The 23,087-nt window shown below is 45.0% G+C and overlaps 1 protein-coding gene across 2 annotated transcripts in view; it reads left to right on the top strand.

Annotated features, from left to right (window-relative positions):
- The window catches only part of CDHR3 (cadherin related family member 3), a 70,478-nt gene that overhangs the window by 3,276 nt on the left and 44,115 nt on the right, over positions 1-23,087 (top strand). For both annotated transcript variants that reach the window (XM_043551707.1, XM_043551696.1), the window contains exons 2-6: positions 3,880-4,082; positions 6,312-6,480; positions 11,085-11,176; positions 18,258-18,352; positions 18,463-18,567. In XM_043551707.1, the coding sequence (XP_043407642.1) occupies positions 3,880-4,082; positions 6,312-6,480; positions 11,085-11,176; positions 18,258-18,352; positions 18,463-18,567 (664 nt within the window). The remainder of the gene's footprint in view (positions 1-3,879; positions 4,083-6,311; positions 6,481-11,084; positions 11,177-18,257; positions 18,353-18,462; positions 18,568-23,087) is intronic.

Here is a 23,087-nt window from a genome sequence, read left to right as displayed (position 1 = left end):
ATTGTTTCATGTTCTGTGTGTATATAAATCTCCCCACTGTATTTTCCACTGAATGCATCTGATGAAGTGAGCTGTAGCTCACAAAAGCTTATGCTCAAATAAATTGGTTAGTCTCTAAGGTGCCACAAGTCCTCCTTTTCTTTTTGCGAATACAGACTAACATGGCTGCTACTCTGAAACCTATAATTTTTAATAAGTCTTGTGATTTTTTGTGTGCCCAAACTCAATGTTTGGGGTTGGCAATGCTAATAATATTCTACAGCTCACAAGTCCTCCTTTTCTTTTTGCGAATACAGACTAACACGGCTGCTACTCTGAACCCCAGTCAGTGTTCTCTGCTGGTTCCAAGCATTCCAGACATTTTGCACTAGCCGTTGTGACAGCCTCTATCTTGACTAACACCAAGGCGTGAACAAGGGACCTCCAGAGCTAAAAGCAGGAGCCTCTACAGCTTGATCCAGATTCTCAAGCCAACAGCTGTAATAGAGTCACATCCTCTGTGTATTGGGAAGAGAGGGGGACACGTAACACACTCACTCAGGGGCTGCAAAGCACTATTTAAAGTGAGGGGGTCATAAATTTCCTCTTCTTCCCTCACCTGAGCCTTCTCTTCCCCTCTTAGGTGCCCTCAGCTGCCACCAGCAGGCTGACCCCCCCGGCCCAGAAGCCCCTACATCCCCTTCTGCCCCCCCCACCCCAATCTGAGTGAGTGGCATTGTGATCTGGTGCATGGCATCACAAACACTTTTTTTTTTTTTTTTTAATGTTGGCCCAGGTCCTGGCCCTGAATGGATTGCAATGCATTAGCAGTATCTTGCAAGGTGCTAACTACACTGGGGGGTTGAGATTACATTGAACTTTTCAGGAGCTGCTCAGCAACTTGAAGAACTGGCCCTGCCTTCTCTTCTGTTAATGTATGACAAGACATGTTAGAAAGGGAAGGGGAGTGTCATCTGTTGAGAACAGAATTCACAAAAGAATTCTAAACACCTTTTAGTCACACACGTTTGCTTGTCTGACTTGATTTTTAATGACAGGTTTCAGAGTAGCAGCCGCATTAATCTGTATTCGCAAAAAGAAAAGGAGTACTTCTGGCACCTTAGAGACTAACCAATTTATTTGAGCATAAGCTTTTGTGAGCTACAGCTCACTTCATCGGATGCATTCAATGGAAAATACAGTGAGGAGCTTTATATACACACAGAACATGAAAAAATGGGTGTTATCATACACACTGTAAGGAGAGTGATCACTTAAGATGAGCTATTACCAGTAGGAGAGCAGGGGCAGGAAGGGGGGAGAGAAAACCTTTTGTAGTGATAATCAAGTTGGGCCATTTCCACCAGTTAACAAGAACGTCTGAGGAACAGTGGGGGGCAGAGGGGGGAAATAAACATGGGGAAATAGTTTTACTTTGTGTAATGACCCAACCACTCCCAGTCTCTATTCAAGCCTAAGTTAATTGTATCCAGTTTGCAAATTAATTCCAATTCAGCAGTCTCTCGTTGGAGTCCATTTTTGAAGTCTTTTTGTTGTAATATTGCAACTTTTAGGTCTGTAATTGAGTGACCAGATAGACTGAAGTGTTCTCCGACTGGTTTATGAATGTTATAATTCTTGACATCTGATTTGTGTCCATTTATTCCTTTACATAGAGACTGTCCAGTTTGACCAATGTACATGGCAGAAGGGCATTGCTGGCACATGATGGCATATATCACATTGGTAGATGTGCAGGTGAACGAGCCTCTGATAGTGTGGCTGATGTGAAAATGTGAAATAGTTATGGGTGAGGACAAAGTCACAAAGTTCAGCCACCAGGTTTGCCATGACATTGTCGGGGATACTGTTCCTGACGGCTTGTATTTCACATTTGGGGACAATGTATACCTTCAAATCAGTGGCACTGCTATGGGTACCCACATGGCCCCACAGTATGCCAACATTTTTATGGCTGACTTAGAACAACGCTTCCTCAGCTCTCGTCCCCTAATGCCCCTACTCTACTTGCGCTATATTGATGACATCTTCATCATCTGGACCCACGGAAAAGAAGCCCTTGAGGAATTCCACCATGATTTCAACAATTTCCATCCCCACCATCAACCTCATCCTGGACCAGTCCACTTCCTGGACACTAGGGGCTAATAAGCGATGGTCACATAAACACCATCCTATACCGGAAACCTACTGACCGCTACTCCTACCTACATGCCTCCAGCTTTCACCCAGATCACACCACATGATCCATCATCTGCAGCCAAGCTCTACGATACAACCGCATTTGCTCCAACCCCTCAGACAGAGACAAACACCTACAAGATCTCTATCAAGCATTCTTACAATTACAATACCCACCTGCTGAAGTGAAGAAACAAATTGACAGAGCCAGAAGAGTACCCAGAAGTCACCTACTACAGGACAGGCCCAACAAAGAAAATAGCAATACGCCACTAGCCATCACCTTCAGCCCCCAACTAAAACCTCTCCAATGCATCATCAAGGATCTACAACCTATCCTGAAGGACGACCCATCACTCTCACAAATCTTGGGAGACAGGCTAGTCCTTGCCTACAGACAGCCCCCGAACTTGAACCAAATACTCACCAGAAACCACACATCACACAACAGAACCACTAACCCAGGAACCTATCCTTGCAAAAAAGCCCATTGCCAACTGTGTCCACATATCTATTCAGGGGACACCATCACAGGGCCTAATAACATCAGCCACACTATCAGAGCCTCGTTCACCTGGACATCTACCAATGTGATATATGCCATCATGTGCCAGCAATGCCCCTCTGCCATGTACATTGGTCAAACTGGACAGTCTCTACGTAAAAGAATAAATGGACACAAATCAGATGTCAAGAATTATAACATTCATAAACCAGTCGGAGAACACTTCAATCTCTCTGGTCACTTGATTACAGACCTAAAAGTTGCAATTCTTCAACAAAATAACTTCAAAAACAGACTCCAACGAGAGACTGCTGAATTGGAATTAATTTGCAAACTGGATACAGTTAACTTAGGCTTGAATAAAGACTGGGAGTGGATGGGTCATTGCACAAAGTAAAACTATTTCTACATGTTTATTCCCCCACCGCCCCCCGCACCCTCCACTGTTCCTCAGACATTCTTGTTAACTGCTGGAAATGGCCCACCTTGATTATCACTACAAAAGGTTTTTTCTCCCCCCTTCCCGCCCCTGCTCTCCTGCTGGTAATAACTCATCTTAAGTGATCACTCTCCTTACAGTGTGCACGATAACACCCATTTTTTCGTGTTCTGTGTGTATATAAATCTCCTCACTGTATTTTCCACTGACTGCATCCGATGAAGTGAGCTGTAGCTCACGAAAGCTCATGCTCAAATAAATTGGTTAGTCTCTAAGGTGCCACAAGTACTCCTTTTCTTTTTGATTTTTAATGTGATTCAGTGCAGAGAGGCAGCAGCAGGGGGTGGTGACTGATATTTCTAGCTATCATGCGAATACAAGCAATGGAGTAACAATACTGCATTAACTTCAGTAACTTGCAGTGGCAGAGCCACAGCATTTAAGCAGAAAATAAATAGTTTGAGTCTCCTGTCACTTGTATGGGTTCGACAGCAGTGTAACATCACAATTCATATCAGCATGAGAAGAGTATCAGGTCATTTCTGTTCACAGCACGTGGCAGAAGGTGTGTGCTCTGTCCCAGCTAACATTCACAGAGAGGGCATGAAGTGAGCTGTAGCCCATGAAAGCTTATGCTCAAATAAATTCGTTAGTCTCTAAGGTGCCACAAGTACTCCTGTTCTTTTTGCAGCACAGCTGCTACTCTGAAACCCTTCACAGAAGTGTAATTTTACTTTCCTTTTCAAATATGCAGGGGCAAAAACGCTGTCACTTAATGGCTTGCCTGCTACAGGCAATGTGACAGAAAATTCTTCAGCTTATGTTTTGGTTCATACGTTTAGTGTTACTTTATCACCATCACCTTCTGAAGTGGCTTCAGGATATCCTTTAATAATAAACTCAAATCCACTTACGAAAGCTTTTCGGATTGATCCTGGAGCTACACATACTTACAAGGTAAGTTTTCAGTTCAACTTGGGCAATGTGTTTAGTCTGTAGACTGATGCTTACTCTTTGGATTACTGAGAGCTGATATTGGTACAGTATTTATTCATGTATCATTTAATTGTAAGAGTTGCAAAAGCAGATCAAGGTATCTATTACAGGAAATTCAACTCTTATAGCACCCAAATAGCTGATAGTGCTTCTAGGCTTTTTATTGGTTTTCAAAACACCATATTTGTTCCATGTAACACAGAAGTAATTGTTTTAAAAAATGCTAAGGCGAATAAAAGCACCTGGGGCCTGATTCTGATCTTACCTACCCCCGTGTGGATTAGGTAATGTAAAATCAGAATCAGGCCCCCACTGAATCCAACTTGTTGCACTATAACAGAATTTTACTAACTCACCTTAATGGGGAAGATTGTCAACCTTACTTAAGCTGAATCCAGTTTAATCAGCCCCTTGAAGTCTCTCTCAGTACTGAGGAATCCTTGGACTTCATAGAGCTGCCAAAGGGATGGTTTGCCACCTTCCTGGCTGCTGATTCAGATGGCATGTTTGGGGAAGGGAGGTATAGCTTGGGCCCCAGATATCCTCAGTTACTGGTAGGGCCCTTGGGGGCTCTGCACAGCAGCACAGCTGGAACAAGCTAGAACAGTTCTCCAGGTTCCCTAACTTACTGGGAGGCAGTACAGATCAGCTGCAGGATCTGAGGGACAAGAAGGTAGCTTAAAGCAGAAAGGTGCAGCAATGCCAGATTGAGGCCTGGCTTACCCCTAAAAAAATAGATCGACTTAGCTTTATCTCTCAGGGCTGTGAAAATTTTCACACCCTCTGTGATGTAGTTAGGTCGACCTAACCCCCATGGTAGATGCAGCTAGATCAACAGAAGAATTCTTCCATCACCCTAGCTACCGCCTCTCCAAGATTTTTCACACTTGCTATCTGGTCACCCCAAAGGGAAACTCCCCTTCTGTAAATGTATGAAGTATTTACACTGCAGAACCATACCTGTGCTGCTGTAGTGTAGATATGCCCTGAAATCTGTCCCAATGACTCCATTGTGAATTACTAAGTTCTGCAAACTAGTAGGCAAGTGAACAAACATGATTTAAAAAGCTAGGATGATGTGGCACAAATGTAATTAGCTCATTTACTGGACAAGCGTAGTTAGTGTTAATTATTTATGCTATTGCATAATATTCTAATGAACGTGTAGTACCCTATTTTGTAAAAGTAATGAACTCCTAGTAATGAGATACCCCAGAACTACACTCTACTATTAAGTCTTTGCTGAGATATGGGGAAGGTTGTTTTCATGCATGAATTATGGGGGCTGACAATTAGAATCTCTATTTTCACAGCCCTCTGCTGCTGTGGTGCGAGAGCAGGAGCAGAGCATAGGGAGATTCTTACCTACCCTCCACCCACAGAACAAAAGCAGCAGAGCAGGTTCCCCACACATTATGCAGGAACATGCTAGCCCATGCACCAAGTCTCCTGCTTTGAGCAGTGTATAGCTAAGGCTCCCCCTCTCCAGGCCCACAGGAGCAGCAATCGGTAGTTGGAGGTAGAATTGTTCCTGCTCAGAGGCGCAAAGAGTGGTCCAGCTCACCTCCAGATGACATGCTGTATTTCTCCATCGTGCTCTGTAAGGACAATTGAGCATCTCTTTCCTCTTCATTGGAGAGGCATCTAAAAACAGCAGCATCAAAGCTGAATATATAGCTTCCCACACTGTTCATGAAATCAGTGAAAATGTTTAATTGTTGTGAATTGGAGGTATATTTCTATTAAGCAGGACCCTATCTGCTTAGAAACATCTAGATTCTCATTTAGACTGTGTGACAGAGTGGCACCCACCTCCCACGAGCGCACCCTGGTTGAGGGTGTGCATGCCTGTGATTTTTTTCTCTGCTCACAGCGACCCATCAGCCACTGCACTTGTTAAGTGGGGCTTCGGTAACTCAGCCCTCCGGTCAAGTCACACTCTCTCCATGTGCAAAACAAGCAAAGCCCTTCCGGGGGATACAGTCCAAAATGTCCTTCAGTCCTCCCTGGACTCAGTCTTTAATAGTCCAACAGGGACCTACTGCAGTACCCCCTCAGTTGGTGCATCTTCCTGTAGCCCTCAGTCTTTAACCAGTCCAACATGGCACCTTTTTATATGTATTTATTCCTATATACAATAATTACAGATTTGATTGCATAGTGTGCTACTAATAATTTGTTACATTTCAGGTTGTTACCACTGGAGATCCTGTTCTAGATTATGAAACTATGCCAAACAGCTTTGATTTGCAGATTTATGTCAGTGATACAGCTGGGGCAAGTGACCTTCAAATACTTACTGTCCAAATAACAGATGTTAATGAACCTCCTGTGTTTCGTGGCAATTTGGCAAACCAAAGTAAGAGAACTGCTTGGAAGTAACAAAAGAGACTAATGCTTGAAATTACAACATTGGGAAACTAAACCTTAATCACTAAATGTTATAGACGGAATGCCTAGCAATGCTTATAGTTAAGATTGGCCAAATACTTCCATTCTAGAGGGTCACTGTGGTTGTTACCTGTTTTATGTTTTCAGCTGAAATTTGGTGATTAATCTCATGCAGGGAGTGACTTCCCTCCTTGAGACTTGCACTAAAAATGGGTCAGGCATTTTCAAATACCAAAAGAGTGAAAAGAAAGCAGTGCTAGTGATAACAATAAATATTTATGAGCTTTTTTGATTCGTTGAAGTGTCTTAGTGGCAGCTGTTAGAGACTTCCCACTTGATAGGGAGGTAGGGTGGGATCCATAAAAGTACATAAACATCCGAGTCCTATTTTTAGGCATCACAGCAATTCACAAAACTCCCCTTGGCTGCGCCTAACCATCTAGGCACCTAAAGTCTCTTGCCATCTAAGTTTCTGCATCTGAACCTCCTTCTACGCATCCGGGTGCCAATCTCCCACCTAAGCCACACAGTGATTGACAAACCAGGGGAAAGACAAACTGTTTGGCCACCTAAATCATTTGTGGGGCCTGATTAGAGGTTGCCTAATTCCACATGAAACAGCTGGGGTGGGGGCAGGAAAAGAGGACCTCCCTTATAACCTTTAGCATAGTGGCTAGGGTTCTGAGCTGGGATGGGGGCAATGCTCAGTTTAAGTCCTCTCTCTGCCTGATGAGGAGAAGCATAGGCACCGACTGCATAGGTGCTCTGGGGCTGGAGCACCCACGGAACAAAAATAGTGGGTATTCAGCACCCACCCGCCGATCAGCTGTTTGGCAGCGAGCAGAAGGTGCTGGGGGGAGAGGACGGAGTGGGGCCAGGAAAAGGAAGAGCGAGGGTGGGGTTTTGGAGGAAGTGGCATGGCCTCTGGGCAGAGTAGGGGTGGAGCATCCACCCAGAAAAATGAAAAATTGGTGCCTGTGAGCAGAAGGGATTTAAACAGGGATCTGCCACTTCTCAGGTGAGTGCCCTAGGCTATGCGGTCTCCCTCAATCTCTCCTGTTGAAGTTGTTCCACTTTAAATAATTGAACAATTAAATATTAATTGGGCCAGAAAAAGAGCCTATAGCCTGGTGGTTAGGGCACTCCCCTGAGAAGTGGCAGATCCCTGTTTGAATCCCTTCTCCTCACTGGGCACTTGAACTAGGGCTCTCCCACATCCCGGGAGAGTACCCTAACCTTGGGTTAAATATTAAGGGAGCTCCTTCTCCTGCCCATGCCTGGCTGTTGTGTGTGGATTTAGGCAGCCTCTGATTGTTCCCTGCATGTGACTTAAGTGGCCAAACACCCACCTTCTCCCAGTTTGTAAATCACAAGCAAAGATAGGACCCTCCTAGCAGCCCGGATTTAGGCATGGAAATCTGACCTGAGGGTGTGTGGCTTAGGACGTGCTCCCCACCCCCCATCAGCATCTCCCATTGGCTATTTTAGGCAGATCCCCACCTAGCCTGTTGGCTTTTGTGGATCACATTCTGAGGCACCTATCTATCTCCTCATATAGGAGTCTAGTGGCTAACCCAGGCCTTTCAGATTGCAGTGTTGCCCCTGTGTTTTTTAGTCACCTAAAAGTTAGGCATTGTGATGCTGAGTGTCTCGACATTCGAGTTCCTTTTATGGAACCAGGCATAGCCTCTTGGCTATGGACATACTGTTTTGTGCCTTGTTGAAAACTGAATTGGATTTGGAGAAGCAACAAAGGTTTAAATAAATGTACTTTGTGCATGTGCAAGAGTTTCTGAAAGACAATAAAGCTAGTGCTCAGCCAGCGTGCACAGCAGTAGTGAATCTGCATGTGTGTGAGAGAAATTTAAGTGGGAAATCAGTTTTAAATGTAAGATCATGGAGATTATGATCTGTGATAGTGCATAAGGAAAGAGACAGGGTTCCAAAAATACTATCTCCATGTGATCGGTGATATTGGCCCAGCTCTGTGTGTGTGTGTGTGTGGGCGGGGGGGGTGTGTGCAATGTGTGGGAACTTGGAGCACCTCTGCTTCATTCACTGCAGCAATTGGTCAGGGTGTTGAGAAGGAGGCTGGAGTTCACAAAATCCCTTCCTCGTTCAGGGTGGGGTTTGGAAGGAGAGCAGTGTATGTTCAGTACATGGCCCCACATCTCAAAGAGGATAAAAGTAAATATCAAACAGCTGCCTGGCTCACTGAGCACCTACCTAGCTCACTCAGTAATGAGGGGACCTGCAGAACTTATACCATGACATCATGTAACTGAAGGCTGTATAACATATACATATATAAAGGGGCAGAATTAAGGTTACAAGAGAAATCATAATTTTGTCACTTCCTGACTTTTAAGAGTTTCAGTTTGAAACTTCAGTGTTCTAACACGTGTGTGTGTGTGTGTATGTGTATGGAACAGCAATGAATTATTAAACATTCAAAGATTTTTTTTTTCCTACCCAAAAATACAGATGGGCCAGAGCCACAAAATATGGATCCAGCTTATGAACTCCTCAGTAGTTGGGAGAATGGCAAGGTTATTTCAGGGTTTTGGCTCACTGGCAGAGGCCAGTGATGAAGTTTGGATCTAAGTTTAAATACTGATCCCTGCCAAAGTTAAGGATGAAGAGCCAGTGCAGGTTTTGGTTCAGGCCCTTTTCTAGCTGGAAAACAGCCAATTTAACAAATAACATGTAAGCATCCCTGGAGTTCTTGCTTCTTTACTATACTTTGTACAAGAGACAAAATAAACTCCTTGGAGAAGGGCCTGGTCTTCAGAGCGTGGACAGTGCCTAGCATGTTGTGGGTGCTACTGTAAAAAATAATAATGAGATTTGACATGATGACGCTTCAGGGGATGGGCGCAGCATGAAACATGCTATATTTGGGAGCTTGTTAAAAATAATTTCATCAGTTTAACACTCACCTAGAGCTGCAGTAAATCAGTGAACACAGACATAGGAGTTGTCTAAGTGGGTGGGGTTAGTTATCAATACCAGCTGCCGTTAACACTGATGGCACATTCACTGGTTATTAAAATGTGTCTGTTTCTCATTAAACTTCATATTCATGTCACTGTCTTCTGGGAATCCTCATTCTGCTGTTTGGGGATTACTGCTGCTCCTTTGGGCACAAGCAGCCAGTCAGGGTCACGGACAGATTAATGTTCTACAAGCACAGGACACAGCAGACATGAAAAAGTCTACAGTAAATAATTAACTGCCCATACTAGCAATAATTCCTATACATCTTAGGAAAAGCTGGGATTCCCATGTTTCCAATGATGTAGCACATGAGATCCTAGTCCTAGCAGTTCATGATATGAACTGAATTGACGTATACACAGTGAAGAAAAAGGACAAACACAAGGATGGATTTTAAAGCATCAGGCCACAACTTTATTACATTTAACACTTGGGAGGGCTGCTATCTATCCTGTTAGCCATACTCTCACCCACCAGGCATTTTAAGTGGTTCCAGTGTGGGGGCTAAAGGATTCCCTACCCAATAACCCACCACTCGTGTAGGCTCTCTTCATCTTACCCCTAGGACTCAGTTCGTTTTTCTGAGTCCTACTCCTGCCCCCAAGGGGGACCAAGGGTACGAAAAGGGGGGAACCTCAGCCCACAAAGGCCTCAGGGTCTCCTCCTATCCCATGAGCACAAGGCCCACCAGTAAAATCCCAGGTCTTTTACTTCTGCAAACCATCCCTTTTATCCTTTTAACCACACTCAGAACTAGTGGCAAGTTGCGATGAAATAACACCCTTATTGAGTATTAATTATTAAACTCTGTTCTTATTTAACTTAACCATGCCTCCAGGATGCTGTGAGCAAGGCAAAAAACTCCCCAGCCCTCTGCCAGTTTGGCCCCTACAGGAAGAAAAAAATTCATTCCTGACCCTACAACGGGCAAACAATCAGAGCCATAGAATCCACAAAACACAGCTTCACGGCTGCTAGTACAGGGGACAGAGGGTGAGGCTGCTAGAATGGAGCAAAAAGCAAGAGGCTTCATGAGGCCGAAGCTAGGGTTTAAATTAATGAAAGAGGAGAGTGAGGGACCAGTCAGATCCCTTCCTTCCCAAGCTTGCCAACCAGTGACTAGAGACTTTGAAGGGGAAGGGCACCCCTGCATCCTCTCAGCACATGTTCTCTTTCCACATTCAACTGGGCCTAACCCAATTGCTGCTGGCCCCATCAGGTTTCCCATTCACTGAGGCAGGTGGGTGGTACTGGTCACAATCCCCCAATGACATAAAAATTCAAGCTAGCCCAGGTCATTTACCAATGACCAGTTCAAGATATGCTCTGTCTGTCAGTGATGTAAGCTTCATAATCACAAATATTGATGGTTGTCTATTTACAGCATGGGGGCATGTTCTTTTGGCCCAGCTGTGTGTTGTTTTGGTGTGTGTTTGGGTATTTTGTTTATTTTGGAATTAGACAGAGTTGCAGAGTGAGTACATGCATCAGGTAATGACGTGTTCTGATATAGTCAGTATATCTGTGTCTTTTTTAAAGATAAAATTAACATTGACTATATTTCTATTCATCCAGCTGTAATGATCTATATCTTGGAGGGAAATAGAACACCTCCTGGAGTTATTTACCAGATTGATGCATCTGATCCTGAACAGTCACAACTCACAGTAAGTTTAATTAAGGAAAAAAGAGAGAGAGAGACAATGCAATCCACTGCATCTGAAGTATAACTAATTCCCAGGAACTTTCTCCTCTGAACTCACGCATCAGGCATATAGAAAACGGTATATTGTCAGTTGAAATGAAACATTTTAAATAATAAGCTAGAATAGCAGAATGTTATTTTTGATAAGAAGGGACCAATCTCTCACCACTGGGATATAGAGTAGGTTTTAAAATTTGAACACCCTGAAGTTAGAGTTTGGAGACAGTGTTTTGCTATGACCCACCATAGATATAGCAGGTAACGGGGTCTTTCTTACAAACTGTCTCCAAAACCCCTTTTCAGAGTAAGGGTTAAATGGGGCTTTTAATCTTTTATGTTACATTGAAGTTTCTTTTAAATGAAACATTGGGGAAATAACTCTTCATGCAATGAAACCTCAGCATTTAGCCATCTGGAAAGCAATACAGTGTGATTTGTGGCCAACAGCTTAAAAAAATGAAAAGGTTCTGGATATCAGCAGGAATTTCAGAAAAGTCACTTTTTGCAGACTTTTATCTGAGAAACTGGTGAAAGATACAACATTATCACAAACAGACACTTCAGGTGTTACTTCAGCCTGTAGCACTACTCAAAACACCAATTACATTTTAGGAGCTGCATTCTTGACCTCCTTACTCAGTCTTTTCTCAGTCAAACTCCCACTGAAGTCAATGTGGGTTTGACTGAATAAGAAAAGGTGTAAAGGCCTCAGGATTTAGCTCTAGATTAATGATTATTGCCAATGAAAGAGAAAAATAACTGCAGTGAATTCTTCATAAGCAAAAGTCTTTGAATCTGTGATAAATCCCGGTCATAATAAGCAGATGCACATGCAGAAATGATGGACAGCTGGTACAATAATACTCCCAGCAGGAAAACTAGAGTGATCCATTGACAAGAATTTGTTAGCTTAATTGATTAGATTACTCAGCTGCTTTTTCAGCAACTTCAGTTAAACATATCACAATAGGAGATGAATTGTGGTTACACTTGGTTCTATTTCATTGCTGTTTGTCAAAGAAGTAACACAAGAGGAGTAGCACCAGTTGAGCAGGTCTTTCATAAGGCTGTAGGATTTTTAAGAACACTTTACTGATCACCTGGCTTATCATTATTTGATGCTGTATGTTCTAGAATATCATTTGTTAAGTTAGGCCTGGTCTACACTACACAGTTAGGTTGACTCAAGGCACTTTACGTTAACCTAGCTGTGGGTGTCTCTCCACTTGAATTTGGCTCCTGATGACATAAGTGCCCCATTACACTGATTTAATAACACCACCTCCCCAAGCAACATAGAGTCAGGGTCAATGTAGTTAGGTCGACGCAATGTGAGTGTAGACACTCTGTTACTTATGTCAATCTTTACTAGCCTCCAGCAGCGGTCTCACAATGCCCCACAGTGTCCGCTCTGGTCACTGTTGTGAACTCCACTGCTCCAGGGTCAGGTAGATGGGAAGCCCCACAAATTTCTGAAATTCCTTTTCCTGATTGCCTGGCTTGGCAAGCACACCCTAGCAGCTCTCCACTGTTGAGTGCAACTGCCCAGCTGACCATGCTGGCTACACACTCCAGGCACACTCCTGCCTGGAGGAGACAGGAGGTGGTGGATCTCCTGGGTCTCTGGGGAGAAGAGGCTCTGCAGGCACAACTCTGAACCAGCCACAGAAATGTGGATATCTATGAGTAGGTTGCTTGACAGATGCAGGAGATGGGCTACAACAGGGACCAGCAGCAGTGCCATGTGAAAGCCGAGGAGCTGCGGCAGGTGTACCAGAAGGCCAGGGAGGCCAACAATCGATCTGGTGCTGAGCTGCAGAAAGCTGCATGCCATCCTCAGCAGAGACCCCACCACTACCCCCAAGAGCCCTGTGGATACTTCTGAGGAGCCCGAATCACAGGCCCCTGCCATGAACAGTGAGGAGAAGTGGACGAGGAGGAGGAGCAGGTGACCGGGGGATCTAGCTGCTCAGTGAGCCAGGACCTGGTTTTGACTCCACTGGAGTCCAGCCAGTCCTGACTGTCGAGCACAGGCGAGCCTGATGCAGGGGAAGGAAACTCTGGTAAGTGTGCAGTTTACTTTGAAATTACAAGGAGCCTCTGTTACCCTCAGGAATGAGGTATCGGCTAAAATCACCACCCCCTGGGGGAAACGGTGCCAGTATGCAGTTCCATTGCCCTATACAACCAGAATTATGCAACAGAGCAATTCCCTCCTCATTTTCCCAACTGCTGGAGGGCCATCCTCAGCATGGCTGGTGCCATGCTCTATCAGTCCCAAGCAGAAGTGAGAATGCAGCACTTACAACTTTTGGGGAGCAAGGGGAGTGAGTTCCACGTTACATTTTGATTTCCATCATGAATACACTGACAAAGGTACCTGTGTGCGTTGTACCTGCAGCTGCTGCCATTGCAGCTGTAGGGTCTCCCCATCCCCACTCACGGAATGCCTGAGCCAGACACGGAGGAAGAAAAGAGGACTAAGGATGACATGTTCCAGGATATCCTGCAAGCCACTGCTGCATCAGAGAATGAGCACAGGGCTTGGAGGATGACCCTTGCTGGTAACCTGGAGAAGGATGGAGTGGAGAGGAGAAAGGTGCAGGAAAAGGAGAGGGGATGTGCAGCAGGACATGCTTGTTCTTCTCAGACAGCAAACAGAGATGCTGCAGACTCTGGTGGGCCTGTAGGTTCAACAATTCCATGCTCGTTTCCCGCTGCAGCCCATTGAGAACTCAATATCGGGACCAGAGGTGAAAGTAAGCCGGTCCGGTCTGGCATACCTGCAAGAGCCAGTACGCGGTGCCGGACTGGACTGGCTTCCCCAGGCTGGCGCTTTAAAGGGCCCCGGGCTCCCCGCAGCGGCTGGAGCCCCCGGGCCCTTTAAAGCACCACCTGACCCCCGCTGCCGGAGCCCCGGGGTAGTGGTGGCAGGGCCCCGGTGGTCATTAAAAGGGTCTGGAGTTCCACTGCGGTAGCGGTGGCTGGAGCCCGGGGCCCATTAAATCACCCCTGAGCCCCAGGGCTCCCAGCTGCCTCTGCAGCTGGGAGCTCTGGGGGTGATTTAAAGGCCCGGGGGCTCCCAGCCACAGCTGGAGCCCTGGGGCCTTTAAATCTTGATTTAAAGGGCCTGGGTATTTAAAGGCCCCGACTCTTCCAGTTGAGGCCACGCCTCTTCTGGTCGAGGCCATGCCCCCTGCTCAGGACTCCGGAGTACTGGTAAGTCCTTTAAGTTACTTTCACCCCTGATCGGGACCTTCCTATGTCCCCACTCAACATTCCATGTGGCATCAGGGGTCAGTGCACTACCCTTATCACTCCACCCCAGGGGACATTAAAGACAATCACAGCTTCATATACACTGACCTGTGTAAGCCCCGGTTGGTGTATGTGTACCTAAAATGGACATGACTATTTTTTCCACATCATAAGTTCTATTCCCTTAATTTTTTAATTTTTATTAAATTTCAAAAGGTTTTCTTTAATTGCCCCGTTCATATTACAGAATAAGTTTTTCTTTGTAATGAAATTAATCTTTATTAGTTCACAATATATGCTGGTTGGTGCTGAGTAGGTCGGACAGCAGCCAATTATCTGTTACTGCGCAGTGTCACACAACCCATAGCACCATTCATAAACAATATAAATAGATGCACTGACAATATTATATTCCAAAATACACAGAAATCACCACAAGATTCATACTGGGCCACAAAAGAGCAAGGCCAGGTGGACCACACTACAGCACACACACACTATTCTGGGTCATTATTAAAATGGTCTTTCAAAGCCTCCCTGAGCTTGGCTATTCAAATTCAGCAGATAGTTGCCCCACCTCCACCCTGGCAGAAACTTTTCCCCCTTTGCTTCACAGGACACAGCAGGCAGCTATAGCCACTGGGATATTTTTCTCACTGAAGTCCAAAAAAACGAACAGGATGTTAGGAATCATTAAAAAAGGGATAGAGAATAAGACGGAGAATATCTTATTGCCCTTATATAAATCCATGGTATGCCCACATCTTGAATACTGCGTACAAATGCAAATACAAAAAAAGTACAAATACTGCGTACTCCTCGTCTCAAAAAAGATATACTGGCATTAGAATAGGTTCAGAGAAGGGCAACTAAAATTAGGGGTTTGGAACGGGTTCCATATGAGGAGAGATTAAAGAGGCTAGGACTTTTCAGCTTGGAAAAGAGGAGACTAAGTGGGGATATGATAGAGGTATATAAAATCATGACTGGTGTGGAGAAAGTGAATAAGGAAAAGTTATTTACTTGTTCCCATAATATAAGAACTAGGGGCCACCAAATGAAATTAATGGGCAGCAGGTTTAAAACAAATAAAAGGAAGTTGTTCTTCACACAGCGTACAGTCAACCTGTGGAACTCCTTGCCTGAGGAGGTTGTGAAGGCTAGGACTATAACAGGGTTTAAAAGAGAAGTAGATAAATTCATGGAGGTTAAGTCCATTAATGGCTATTAGCCAGGATGGGTAAGGAATGGTGTCCCTAGCCTCTGTTTGTCAGAGGGTGGAGATGGATGGCAGGAGAGAGATCACTTGATCATTACCTGTTAGGCTCACTCCCTCTGGGGCACCTGGCATTGGCCACTGTTGGCAGACATGATACTGGGCTGGATGGACCTTTGGTCTGACCCAGTATGGCCATTCTTATGTTCTTATGTTCCAATCTTGTAAGGAAACAATGCCAGCTACCCTGGAAATGGCACATTCCCCTGTCATTCTGCACCTGCTGAGCCTGTAGCTGAAGTGCTCCTTGGTGCTGTTGAGGGGGCAGGAGTATGGCTTCATGAGCCATAGGACCAAGGGATAGGCTGGGTTCCCCAGGATCACTATTGGCATTTCAACAGTGCCAATGGTAATCTGCCGGTTGGGAAAGAAAGTCCCTGTTTGCAGCTTTCTGAACAGTCTTTTGTTCTTAAAGATACATGTGTCATGCACTTTCCTTGACCAGCCCTCACTGCTGTCAGTAAGGCGTCCCCAGTGATCCTGCAGCGGTTGCTTAACCATAGAAAAGTAGCCCTTTCTGTTGCCGTACTCTGTGGCAAGGTGGTCTAACTCCAAAAAAAGGAATAGGTGTCATCTATCAACCCACCACAGTTCAGAAACCCCCGGCTGCAGAACCATCCACTATGTCCTGCACATTGCCGAGAGTCACAATCCTGCATAGCAGGAGGCGATTAATGGCCCTGCACACATGCATGACAATGGCCTCTGGGGTGGATTTCCTGACTCCAAATTGATTCCCAACTGGCTGTAGCCATCTGGCATTGCAAGTTTCCAGGGTACGATCACTACTTGCTTCTCAGGTGTCCCTGCATTGGATGGCTGGGGCACACAGATCTAGGAATGTGGCCTTGCTCATCCACAAGTTCTGCAGCCGCGGCTCATCAGCCTGAAGTTGCATGATGATGCAATTTCACCAGTCAGTGCTCGTTTCTCGGTCCCAGAACCAGCACTTTACCATCTCCAGCTGCTCCATGAATGCCACCAACAATCTTGAATTGTTTTTTTCTTTGTCCCATGGCAATCTAGCCTCCAAGGAATTATGTTCCATGCAGCTCCTCCTGAGGTTCTGCAGTACCCCAGGATCATGCACCCTATGCTTGCAATGCTCATGACAACAGTGTAGAACTGTGCAGGCGCCATGCATCTGTCAGAGATGGCATATGGTAAGGGGAGATATGGGGGTTTATGGGATTTTGAAAAGAAGGCATGAAAATTATGGTATACAGATGAAATTATGGGATGGAGAACACTGCATTATGGGAAGTTGACCCCATGCTCCCAGTCACCCTTCCACAATTCGTTTTGGCTCCATCAGGCATTGCAAAAACTTCCCAAAAGACTCTGCACTGGACAGTGGCGAGTTGCATTGTGGGATAACTATCCCTGGTGCACTGCACTCTACATCAGTACAAGAGCTCCTGGTGAAGACATGCACTGGTGACACCAGGAGCCAAGTACGCATATGCACAAGCGAAGTACTTACTGTGATGGCTGTATGCCGACATAACTTTGGTCAACATAACTTTGTAGTACAGACATGATGTCTTCACAGGATTACTGATTATGGCCTATGGGTAGCAGAATCAGTTCTTAGGCCCACTTGAAAGGAAGGGACCAGAAGAGAAACCAGACTAAGTATGGTATGTCCCTGAGGCAGGCAAGCTGGGAGCAGTTTCCTGAATAAAAACACAAAGTCATTGTACAACTGCACTGTGTGTCAGTGTTCTCTTCTCTATCTATCCTGCATGGACCTCCAAGAGATGAAGGGTAAAAGGCTTTGCAACTGCTGTCTTACAAAGGGTCCCCCGCATATCTGCTCTATCTTGATAATGGCTGTATCCTCAACTTTTGTGAAAAACAGTATAGCTCCATTGAAAGACAATAGATCCATGCTGATTTACACCAGGTGAGGACCTGGGCAGTGTGTTGTTAGTAACAGTGTAGAGGAGCATCTCAACTGGCATACAGAATATTAGTTAAATGCAGAAAAAGGTGATCTACCTTGGACATGGAGGTTATACTGTGCTGGTTAAATATCTGTGCACCACTACTCTCTTCTGGATAAAATGTCAGACTTGCTTAAGTATTTCCTGCTGCCCAACCACTAGATGGGTAGTGGCACGTGCACACACACCAGCCAGTACATTACATTATTTTCATGGATTAGGATACCAGAGGGGCTGAGAATTATTCTGAAAAAATGTGACACAATGACTAGCTTGGTGTGTGACCATGTCCCTTTCTAATGGGGACCACTGTCATGCCCTGCTTGCTATTTACCAGAAGATTTACTTCTACAGCTCAAGTGACAGTGGCTTGTGTTTCTGGTGATGAATGTCCTGGGACTGATCCTGCTGATGACCACGATGCCTGTACATTTATATACACAGTTCTGGGAATACTGTAAATGTGGGGCATATATTTCCTTGATCCATTCTGTAAGCCAGTGAATGAACGGCTGGATGTTTTAAAAAGATACAGATGCTAATTCATAATCCTTTTATTCCAGTATTCATGTACCCCTGTGTCTCAGCCATTCACGGTCTCTCAGACTGGAACCATTTCTTCCACAAAAGAATTTGATTTTGAGAGAGATCCACATCTGTAAGTATTCATTTTGATCCTCTGATCATTCTCGTTGTTCATTGTTAACAGAGACCTACTGCATGTAATCCACGGTGTGATTCTGGTTTGATTTTGTTTTTATTTAACAGTTATTTGTTAAACATAACAGTGACAGACCGCCTAGGGCTGAGCACCACCAGGGCAGTGATAGTCAACATCATTAACACCAATGACGAAACACCTTACTTTATCACGTAAGTGAAACGTTCACTTTGCACCCTAAAAATACACATAGTTCTCAGACTTTTCAGCCTCAGCATTATTGGTTCAACCTTTTGGGAGACTCTATAGCATAGCCATTAACTGATACAATGTCTCATTGTTTCCATGTACTTCTCCCTCTTTCTATATCCATCTTTTTTAAACTTAGATTGTAAGCTATTTGGGGCAGGGACTATCTTTTTGTTCAGAGCCTATCACAATGGGGTCCTGCTCCATGACTGGGGCTCTGAGGTGCCATGACCATACACATAATAATAAACTAATGATAATACATAAGAACAGCCATACTAGGTCAGACCAATGGTCCTTCCAGCCCAGTATCCTGTCTTCCAACAGTGGCCAATGCCAGGTGTTTCAGAGGGAATGAACAGAACAGGGCAATCATCAAGTGATCCATTCTCTGTCACCCATTCCCAGCTTCTGGCAAACATTAATAACTATTATAATAACTGTTGCTAAAACACTATTTTCATTTTGTTATGACTTCTTAGTCTCTTGTTGGACGTTTTTATCAGTTTCTTTCCATTATCCCTGTACATGTTATTACAGTTAATTTTGTGTTTGATCCTAAGTCAAGCATGAAGACATACACTCTGTCTGGCTGAAACTCACCCCTGCGCAGAACATCAAAATAAGGTCTATGGTTCGGATCCACAAAGGTACTTAGACTCCTTACTGCCATCGATTTAAACTGGAAGTTAGGAGCCTAACTATCTTTATGGATCCAAGCCCTAAGTCCCAATTTTAGGGTCCACTGCAATGCATAAGCCCCTGTGACGAAGTGGGACTGTTCTTAATGTTTCCTCTGAATAGTGTGGGGGTGCCTCAGTTTCCCCTATGCAGTTCTTAAGTATCTAGGTGGTGGGGTAAGGGTGTATGATCACTGCAGAGCCCTAGAGGGCAGGTGTGTGCAGGAGTCTGGCCACAGAGAATGGCCGACACCGTTTCCCGGCAACTGATGGTCTGGGCCCTTCCCCCCTGCAAGGTGAGAGCTAAAGGGTTGGAGAACAAAGGAATCAGGTGACCTCCTGGCCCGGGAAAGGAACAAAGCCAAGAGGAGGAGGGGCTGGAGGGAGTTTCAGTTTGGGGCTGGCTGGAGACATGGAGTGAAGGGCAGACATGGTTGTCTGGCTCACTGCCCCCAAATGGACCCAGCTGAGGGGTCCGGTTCTCTGCACCTATAAGTTCTGTTTTAGACCATGTTCCTGTCGTCTAATAAACCTCTGTTTTACTGGCTGGCTGAGAGTCACGTCTGACTGCGAAGTTGGGGTGCAGGACCCTGTGGCTTCCCCAGGAGCCCCGCCTGAGCGGACTCATTGTGGGAAGTGCACGGAGGGGCAGAGTATGCTGAATGCTCCGAGGTCAGACCCAGGAAGGTGGAAGCTGTGTGAGCTGTGTGTCCTGAAGACAGGCTGCTCACAGAAAGTAGACTTCCCCAGAGTCCTGACTGGCTTCATGGGGAGCAGTTCCAGAGCATCTCCCAGGGACTCCGTGACACCCCCTACTCAGGTGCCACCTTTAGGTACCTAAACATTTGCTGTAAAAGTTCCCTAGCTACCTCTCTGCCTCTGGGCATGTGCGCTGCTGCCTCCCTCTAGGGGTCTGGACACCTGTCTCCTGCCTAACTCCCAGCACGATCCATGAACTGAGGGAAGATAGGCATTCACCTGCCTATCTTCCCTGCAGAGCCTGATCCGGCAGCCACCCTGAGCAAGTTTTGGTGCCAACAAGGTTATTTTACAGTGGAAAGGAATGTGGGCTATAGTGGTTAGAGCAGGTGCCTGGTAGGTTGAACTCCCAAATTCTTGATCTGACTCTGCTAACGACTGCCTGTGTGGTCTTGGACAAATCATTGAAGTATTGTATCCATTTTATAGAGGTTATCTACCTCAAAGCAGTATTAGAATTAAGGGCCTTAATCTTCACTTGCACAGAGGTCAGTGAGAAAGGCTCTAATTCTTCTCCTGATCCTGGTGGCAACCTGGCACAAGTTAGGGCACAGCAAGGGCTGATCTAATCCATGCTAGGTTGTAACGTCCCTCCACAGGCCATTATGCCTGTGAAGATCAGCCAGAGTGCAGTGAGGTTCAGCCCTGCCCTCTATACAGAGGAGGGAGAAGCCAGCGCCACTGTTTTATCACCATGCCAAGAGACTTCCAGCTGCCCCTCTGGCTGCTTTGTGCTGCCTGAGCAGTGGAAAGCTGCTGGAATTGGGGCCAAGGATCTGGGTATGATCTGTAAAGCCTGAGATGTCTGGTGAAATAGAAGAACAAAGTATTATAAATAGAAATGTGGCTTTTTCTTCCTGCCTATTTGATACTTGAAATGCATGAAGGAAACAATTAGCAGAGAGAGGTTTAAATGTAGATGCCCCACGTTACTGTGCTGGTCACATACAACCGGGAGGAGCCTACATTTCAGAACCACCATTTGTACCTGTAAGACCACATTATTTTCTAGACTGATTTTCCCCCTCCAAAAGTTGCCATTATTGTTATTTTATCCAGGAGACTGGAAAGACTACTGGTATTATGCTAAATATCTAGCTACCTTTTCAACCATACTATATCCTAAGCTAATGAATAACAGCAATGACTTCGTGTTTTAGATGTAAAAAACAATATTTATATAGAACAGAGAATCACTGGTATCTGGTTGATCCCTGAATGAAATGGTCTCTTCCTATTCAGAATAAGGATTTCTATTGGTATTACAAACCAAAAAGCACAGCTCAAGCTGTTTGTTAAGAGCTTGGGCTTCCAAGGATAAAATGATACTTCATTAATTGACCTCCCATATCACTACTGAGTCACATACAAAAACACATGTGAGCTGCATGCCTGGGCTTTGAACTTCATGACTCTATCATGATTAGAGCTGTGGTGGGAGTTTGGGAAACCTGACAAGTTTACAAACCTGTTTTCATTTTTTCTGATCAAAGCTTTTAGGGCGAAAGTTTCAAAGGGTCTTTTTAATAGTGCCCACAAGATATGCAAACACATCAGTTTTTGGTGTGCAAAATCCTACATCGGCAGCCAACCCTTTGAAAATCTGCTCCTCAGAATGGGAAACCAAAGGAGGAGACAAGAAAGCAAACATGTTTCTCTCTTAATTACATTGTAGTCTTTGTCTAAAAGGCATTGCCTGAAGCATCCTATATAAAGCTACTGGCAGGAGGCTGATAGATCAGCAACAGCACATAGTCTAGATATATCTCAAAAGGAAGTGGCCAAACCCATGGCACAGTGGTGTTGGCATTCAGCACTACCTGCAGTGTGCTCAGAAGTTTCCTGTCTCTCCATGCAAGATCCTGTGGAGGGCTGAATAACCACTCTATGTCATGGCTAGGCCTGCCTGTGGGGGTGGGTAGGTGGTGTGGGTTCCAGTCACAAAGAGGGCAAGTTTTTTAAAAATTGGAATTTAAATGAGTTGGAACTTATTGTGTCTATTCTCCATAGACCTCACTACCTTCCTGTTTGCTTCTAGGTGAAATTCAGGTTGTCTTTGATCTGTCAAGCTCTATGTGGCTTCCCTCCTCTCTCCCTGTGTGCTGATGTAACAATTAGGGCAGCTTGGGTGCTGTCCCTAGCAGTTCCTACATTCGAAAATCTGGGGACCAGAGTCACGATATCCTCCATAGATGAACTAGGCTTTGTAATTCACTTCCCTGGCTGGTCAAAGCTACCCCATGTCTATTGTCCTTCAGAGTATGATATCTTGCCCCCTGCTTTCCTTGGGGGCCATGGACTATGGAATGATTAACTAGTTAAGTAATGACATGGGAAGCTCATTGAAATGTTGACGTTTGTCAGTAAAGATGCTGAGCACTTCTGGAAAGTGTTGAGCACCCTCCACTCCCTTTGACTTCAGTGAGCACCTTGCCACAGCGGGCCCTAAGACATGTGCATTATTTTCAATAGAATAGGTCAGATTTCCATTAGGGGAGTCCTGAGGCCCTTGCATAGTTTTGCGCACGCTCTGCCATGCCTACTTTTGCACATGCAGTGGTTGCAATTGCACATCAGAATACTCATTTGTACATGGAGCTGCAATAATCACAGGTAACCATGCAAATCTGCATGTGCAACAATGCCTGGGCCATAAGCTCATTCAGGAGAAATCTGGCCCTGCCAGGGTGAATATGTTGAGCTGGTTTTATAAATAAAGTGAATCAAATGTTGCCTGGAGTTCTGGGAATGCTCAGTCAGGGGAAAGCAGACCCTGTCATTTAAAAAGTTTATTGCACCACTGAGACAAGTTCTTTAAAATGATATTGTCCTGGCAGCAGTGACCATATTTATTCCGTAGCAAGATTCCTTATACTGCTGCCACTATTTTTATTTTTTAACCTGCATGTGGATAGAATGGAAACAGCTAATCCATTTGCCAGGAGATGGATTGGATGATCTAACAGGTCTCTTCTATTTCCGACATCTACAATTCTATGACTCTCAAGCAATATTGACACTTAGCAAGGGACGTGGGGGAATAT

This window comes from Chelonia mydas, chromosome 1, assembly GCF_015237465.2.
Source record: "Chelonia mydas isolate rCheMyd1 chromosome 1, rCheMyd1.pri.v2, whole genome shotgun sequence".
Lineage (NCBI taxonomy): Eukaryota > Metazoa > Chordata > Testudines > Cheloniidae > Chelonia > Chelonia mydas.
Note: the sequence above shows the minus strand (reverse complement) of the source record. Positions and strands in the feature narration are given on the sequence as shown.